General features: G+C 33.5%; 1 protein-coding gene across 1 annotated transcript; it reads right to left on the bottom strand.

The window, feature by feature from the left end:
* Window positions 1-890: 890 nt before the first annotated feature.
* On the bottom strand, window positions 891-6,460 carry TIC22-III (Tic22-like family protein). Its single transcript, XM_012223051.4, has 6 exons — window positions 5,766-6,460; window positions 5,599-5,673; window positions 4,182-4,238; window positions 1,847-1,906; window positions 1,632-1,748; window positions 891-1,437 (listed from the first exon to the last, which is right to left on the bottom strand). Exons 1-6 carry the CDS (start codon window positions 6,303-6,305, stop codon window positions 1,357-1,359), a joined length of 930 nt encoding a protein of 309 aa, XP_012078441.1. The 5' UTR covers window positions 6,306-6,460; the 3' UTR covers window positions 891-1,356.
* Window positions 6,461-6,956: the final 496 nt, after the last annotated feature.

Raw genomic sequence — 6,956 nt, 5'->3', positions numbered from 1 at the left:
ATTTGTTTCAAATAACTCATTTTCTTGAAGTAAATATGTATTTATAAAATGAGCCTAAATTTAAGAATTCAAATCCAAAACATGATAATGATAAAACGGATACTATCTGAGCATTAGAATTCCAATTTTACTAAGACAGGTCCAAAAACTTACATCTTTCCAAACATGATGGTTAAATCCTTTTTTAAACTATTTCAAAGAAATTCTAGAGCTCATTTAAAAACTAAATATTATTTGATTTGAAACCATATTTATTTTCCAATACTCACGTAATATATAAACTTAAAGTCACCTTTTATTGCAACACTTTTTGGCATGGTAATAACATGCAGCTTGCTAAATGTGACTCCTATCCCTTGATTGCCTCTTTGTTTGTTCCTATACTTTGCTTTCAATAGATATATCCAAAGCATAGATTCGAAAGTATACATTTCCAACATTTACAAACTCTACTAAACCCATTTCTTCAGTGAAAGAGTTCTGCAATTGAAGATTCACAAAACAAGAAAATACTTCCCTTATATTCTTATTCCAATATTAAAATTCTAACCAGTCACATTTGCTAACCCAACTCCAAAGTTCAAATGCCTAATGCATAAATTTGACTTGGAACTTTTGGCCGATTATTTTTATGGCTCCCTGAATTTTGTGAGGGTTCAATGACTCTACATTTTTACATTTCAATAATAACTATGCCCATCGCCAAAATAAAATGTCTTTACACAAGCGTTATTATTATTCAAAAGTGAAGCGGTTTCATGATGGATTCCTCACAAAGTTCAGGAAGCCACAATGATAATCGCCGAAAGTACAAGTTCAAAGTTATGCATTAGGGCAAAGTTCAAAATTTGGTTGATTATGCCATAGCTTATAAACATGAGCAAACAGCATAATAAGAATCTAAATAATTTCATCAGAAACGTATGACAAGCATTATTAACAAGGCAAACCTTTGATGTACTAAAGCTGATTTGAAAAGACAGATTTTTTGGTCTTAAACTAGAAAGGGCACCACTAGTCTCATGTTTGTGTCCAAGCAAGTCTCTCATATCAAGCAAGGTTCAGACACACTAAACTTATGGCTCCCAAATTACTGATTAACCAAGCACTAACATCAAGATACTGGGAGAATATACGAAACTGCAGACTAAAAACTCAACTGAAAATATGCTAATTGAGACTAAAAGAAGACAACTACAAAGAAGTAACAATTTTTAAATTTGTTCTGAAGATTTGCTATATGGGCCCATGTCGTACCGTTGTCCCCCTACTTGATGGCTCCAAATTCAAGTTGAATATACATACTTGACAAGCAACTATCCAACAAGTGTATCACTTGCTCATTTGCAGCTGCGTCTATTGCTGGGAAGGATCAGTTGAAACGTCAAAACCAGGAGGAATAAAAACAACATCAGCCCAGGTTGAAGTAGAACCCTCCTGCAAAGATTTTATTTTGCATTTTACAATTGAATATCTCTGTCAAATTTATGCATAGAAGATGAAAGCAATGATGAAATGTAATTGGGAACTTACTAAGTCTAAACTGGTATATGATGCATGATTTATTTTTGTCTTCCATCATTTATCACCTATGGCATTAAAGGTTACTTCTTAACAGAAATACTGCTTACCTTCATAGACTTTATTATTTCTTCAAAAACAGCAACCTGAATATCGCCCTGCCTGAAAGCAGGATTTAATTTTTTCTGCTCCCGTGAAGCCCGTAGTAGAGACTTATCTAAATCCTCCTAAGCAAGGGTAAAAACGAAAACAAAAAATATAATAATGATTATGCTATGACTGACCAAAGTAGTGGAAGTCGAGAAGTCCATTCTTGTCCACTAACCTTTCTAAAGAATACTGGACGATAGCGCTTGTTTTGGCTGCTCAATATCAAACTTCTTGACTGAAAATTCAAACATTTCAACAGTTAAAACTTGAGCTTATAGAAAAAAAATTTTTGAAGCAAAGGTTTGTGTCCAGTGACCAAAGTATGTATAACATCTGCTACATTCTGAAAGCTGGGTGATGTCAGTGAGCAAAAGCCAGCCTATGGCACCTTTGAGGGCTAGCTATTCGTTAGCCAGATATAAACCCACAATATTTTACAATATTCATATCAGAAAAAGAAAAGAATTGATAATGCTAAGTTAAACAGATAGATCAGCTCTAAAAGACTTCAATTTTGTGCCATAAATCAAAGCAATCACATAATGCATATCTCACAAGCACGCATGCGCACACGCAGAGCAAACAAAATGGCCCAGGTAATTTGAGTTTTGCAAATAGCAAAAAGTCCTTGGCCTGAAAATTTGGTGAAGACACTACCTTATGCAGGCATGCAAACTCCAAGAGCTAGGAAATTTATTTCAGCAATCAATAAAAAGCAATACAGGACAACATAATAATATAAAATGCTAAGCCAACAGAATTCTGGCATTCACAATAGCAAGCACAGGCATATGCCAATCGAATAAAGGAGTCCAAATTCATAAAAAAATAATATTTCAAAGCACATTTCATAAGTAAATAATGTTTCAAGCGGAGGCATAGTTTGGCCAATCCTACAATTATTTTTTCATCCCTTTCTGGTGGAGAAAGACTACAGATATTGCGTTCTTTAAATAATTATTTAGAGGTAGTTGTATCATGAGCAAGTAATCCTCAAGTAAAAAAAAATTGGACATTTGTGAAAGGAGCTAGCAGTGGTGCTTAGTTGTTGTGCTTACTGCTTAAAACAACAAAGGAATACAAGAGTACAGCTTTGTCCAGGAAAGTAGACAAGGAAGTCAAAAATATTGTTAGAAGTAGAGACAATAGATAGAGAGAGAGAGACCAATGCAAAACACCAGGAAATTGAAACATGTAAATAATAGTTAAAAAGGCACTTGAGTGAATAATTAACAAGTGCCAAGATGATAATCTGCACAAAGAGAAAGAGGGGAGAAGTGATCAACTGGGCGAAAATCCCAAAAATAAAATATAGAGGGAATAATGATATTATAGTGTTAAGTGAGAGAATGTTATCAACTAGTACAGTGAGGTCCAAGAGTACTTTCACCACATATACATGCCAACGTCTATATGAAGTACAATTGAAGAACATCCAAAGTACAGCTGGAGCAATTAATGCAAGCAGAGGATTACAGAGAGGTAGAAGTGTGATAGATAAAAATAATCCAGCTACTAAATGAAGTGCAAGGAAAGGTGGAAGCAGACTCAGTAGAGATGCAATGGACATAGAAAGAGAGGCAAATCCACTAGGGATTGGTGCAATGCCACTTAATATGGAACAAGTCCAAAAATGATTTAGTGGGTTTTTGCTGATGTTGAACATGCTTAGCTATGGGGTTCACTAGGATTGGCAGCAATTGATACAAATGGTTGAAATAGAGGTATATGAAATACATCTGAAAAAAGTTAAAACCGCTAGAACACTTAGCTAAATTCTTCTATTTATTTGATCATTAACCCTTTCTTTTTTTCCAAAAGTAACTTAATTAACACCCGAAAATAGAAAATACAACAAACCCAAACTAATAGAAACAGTGTCTTGGAACTGGGTTGATAATTTAACAGATATGTAACCTCCAACTTTAATTCAACAAAATTTAGACTTATTACCAGAAAACTTGAGATGGCTATACTTCAGCTTGGTATCAATCACCTGCTATGCAGGCATCAACTTTTTTACTTTTTCATAGTGCATACATTCAAGCATATACATCAACTATAATAGAATACTTACAAAAGCAAAATTAAGACATCTTCAAAATATGGTAAAGATCTGCAATAGCCACTGTTAACAATCAGAATTGAGATTTGAGAGTATTTGATAATTGGTCCTCCTTGGAGTAAATTTGACGTATATATATTGGAATCAAGATAAATTCTACTAGGATAAGGATTGTGAGAATCTTGCATTATCTGTTCGTTAGAGTTTATTTATGAATGTAATATCCTTTAATATATTTATATAATGTTCTTTTATGTATTTTATTATTATATATTATCAGCCACTATCTTGCTTGTGAGTCATAAATTTCATAGAATGCTTTTTCCATTCAGTTACATAGTTCCCAGTGCATTATGCAACATTCCTCATGCTTCAAATAAGTAACATAAAAGCATAACACCTATTGGGAAATTCATTAATTGGTCAGTAATTCTAAAATAGGAACCTGGAAAACTGGAACTCCAGAGAAGCCATCATCAGATATACCAGCCTTTTCCATCTCCTTGAAAAAAAGGAAAAAAAAAAAGAACAAATAAAAAAATCAATGAATCACATTTAGTGTATACACATTGATAAGAAAAAGTAACAGTAGAGTAAATTGGACAAATTGTATTCTAAAGATATTGAGGCAGAGCAAATATTTATGACTCAAGCATGAGAATACAAATAATACGCACACAACCATCATTGAAGAGTCCCCACAAAAATCAGATGCCATGTAAGACTTCCTTTTGATTATGATTTAAAATATAAATAATCAAGATTTGGCCAAAAAAAAAAAAAACTCAGGTTCAGTAGAGTACCAAAATTGCAAACTTAACTTGTTAGATGAGAAATATATCCCAAGTCAATACTATGAAAAGAAATAAATTAATCCCAAACAGATAAATAATTCATTTCTATAGGCTTTGCTGCTTCCTCCTCATTATCACACACTTTTACTGAAACATAATATGTTAAACAAATTGGTGAATAAGTCCATTATCACACATGCATCTATATAACTACAGAACTATGATCTAATATGGCATTTTCGACGATTGAATATATGGCTTTTCAACTTGAATTCAAGCACCTCACAAAGGTACCCCAAAAGTTGAAATTATTAATACCATCAGTATGATGATAATCCAAACATCGGAAGCAACAGTTATGGTGACTGAACTGAAGTGATTCACTTCAACCATATACCATTTAATACACATACCTACATAGATATTTTAACTCAATAAAGATCTGTCCCTTCTTTGATTTTATTCACTGTTTTGAAAAGTTAGTCCCTTGTTTATGTCATTCATCTTTTTGGTTTTTCGCTTTTTAGGCAGTGAAAACAAGACCTGAAAACTTCTTTCTTAATTCAGACCTGCTTTGAGCTCATTTCGAATGGCATCCATATTCAGTTCCCTAAGTTTAGCTGGTTGTCACAAAGCAATGCATGCGCACACATACCTGCATGCAATGCTGTACATTGACAGGTACTTATGCATGATGATACACTGCCAACTCGCGGGTCAGCACACAGGCACATAGAATGCTGCTTATGTGTGGTATTGAGCATGCACAGAGGGACACTGAATGCTACTGTACCAAAAATCATAAATAAATTGCTCCACAATAGTGTAGATGCAAAGATGAAACTGCAGAGCTAGCTTATTGAACAGAATTTAAAAATCCCAAAACCTTATTTTCTTTAAGGATCTTTTGGAAATGATCAAGTATTTTGATTCTTATCATTTTGATTTTTTTATGAATTTTCACTTCAAAAACAAATGCAAATGCTAAATCATTTGAAATGCCTACCTATGCAAATGGAACCTAAATCAATAAAACAAAATTTTCCATTTAGCCAAAAACACACTCACCCTAAGCGCATTCTTGACTTGGGATGACTCTGGTATTAACCTAAATGCTACGCCTTGAACCTTTAGCTGAAAAACCTAAAAAAAAAACCACCAAATGAAAGGGGAACGAATTAAACGACAGAAGCAACAGCATAAATCAGAATATAATATGCCGAAGAGAAAACCACCTTGTTTAAAGCAACGGCAACCACTTTTGACCCACTTTTTCGCATTCCAGGATCCATGCTCTTCATTTGCTCAAGAAGAGCCTCTGCATCTTCCTTCTTGAAACAAAGCAGCCCCAAGGACTTCGCCGTGGAAACTCCAGAAACCAGCACAAATTCTTCATTGGGATTGCTCAATGCATACACAGGCACGCCAGCCAATCTCTCTTCAATGGTTTCAGTAGACATTACAGTGCGAGATTGTCGAACTGGCTCGAGTGGAGTCTTGGTATCATGAGGAATTCGAGCCCAAAGTGGTTTGCATAAAGAGGAAGGATTTGGGTTGAAGAAAGAGATTGTATTATCGATCACTTGTCTTGTGTGGTTTTGGAGGTTGCAGAGAGTTGTTTGAAAATGGGTTTGATTGAATAGAGGAAATTGCGAGAGGTTTTGGACGACGGCAGAGCAATGGTTTTGGAAACTAGCGAAGGGCTGGATATTGAATTGTGGGAATTGTTCGGATGGTGGGAAAATTTTTACTTTGTCTGAATTGGTAGAATTCATTATCCTGGAAAAATGGGGAAATAAGGAAATGGGTTTTGCAGATTAAAAGGAAATAGCAGACAAATTGAAGAAACGGGAAAGGAGGGAAAGGCTAAAAGGTGAAGACTATTCGCGGGGACGAGGGTTTTGGGTTATTTATTTTTTGTTTATTTTAATGGAATGAGGATTTGGGTTTTGGAATTAAAAAATTTATTAAAAGTGATGTTAAACGGCAGCGCAAACTTTGTTGTTTGGACAAAAATACCCTTTCATATTATTATTATTATTGTTGTATATCTTTAATCTATCTATAATATATATAAAAATACGAACGGAGAACATTGGATTTCTAAATGCCCCTACTAAATTGATGAATTGATAAAAATATCATTATTAATCATATTCTAATTATGATATTAATTTATTATTTTTATTATATTAATATTATAAATTTAATTTCATTTTAATTAGAAATTTTGTCCTATCGTACCACTATATATATATGTTTAGTTTTAATTGTTTTTGGTTATCAAGAATTGTTACATCAAACTTTTGATAATTTGAAATTATTGAATTTGCAATCACGTCTTTTTATTGCGGTAAGTATAACCTTAACTCTCTCTCTATTTACAAATTAATAGAATAGTTTTTTTTTATAGTTCTTATAATTTA

The sequence above is a fragment of the Jatropha curcas genome, chromosome 5 (assembly GCF_041381405.1).
Source record: "Jatropha curcas cultivar XTBG-Jc1 chromosome 5, XTBG_Jcur_1.0, whole genome shotgun sequence".
Taxonomy (NCBI): Eukaryota; Viridiplantae; Streptophyta; class Magnoliopsida; order Malpighiales; family Euphorbiaceae; genus Jatropha; species Jatropha curcas.
Note: the sequence above shows the minus strand (reverse complement) of the source record. Positions and strands in the feature narration are given on the sequence as shown.

Coding starts and splice junctions, on each gene's coding strand:
- TIC22-III (XM_012223051.4), bottom strand. CDS start 6,305: ATGAATTCTACCAATTCAGACAAAGTAAAAATTTTCCCACCATCCGAA. Junction 1,907..4,181: donor CTGGAGTTCCAGTTTTCCAG/GTTCCTATTTTA, acceptor TTGAATTTTCAG/TCAAGAAGTTTGATATTGAG. Junction 1,749..1,846: donor GTCCAGTATTCTTTAGAAAG/GTTAGTGGACAA, acceptor ACCCTTGCTTAG/GAGGATTTAGATAAGTCTCT.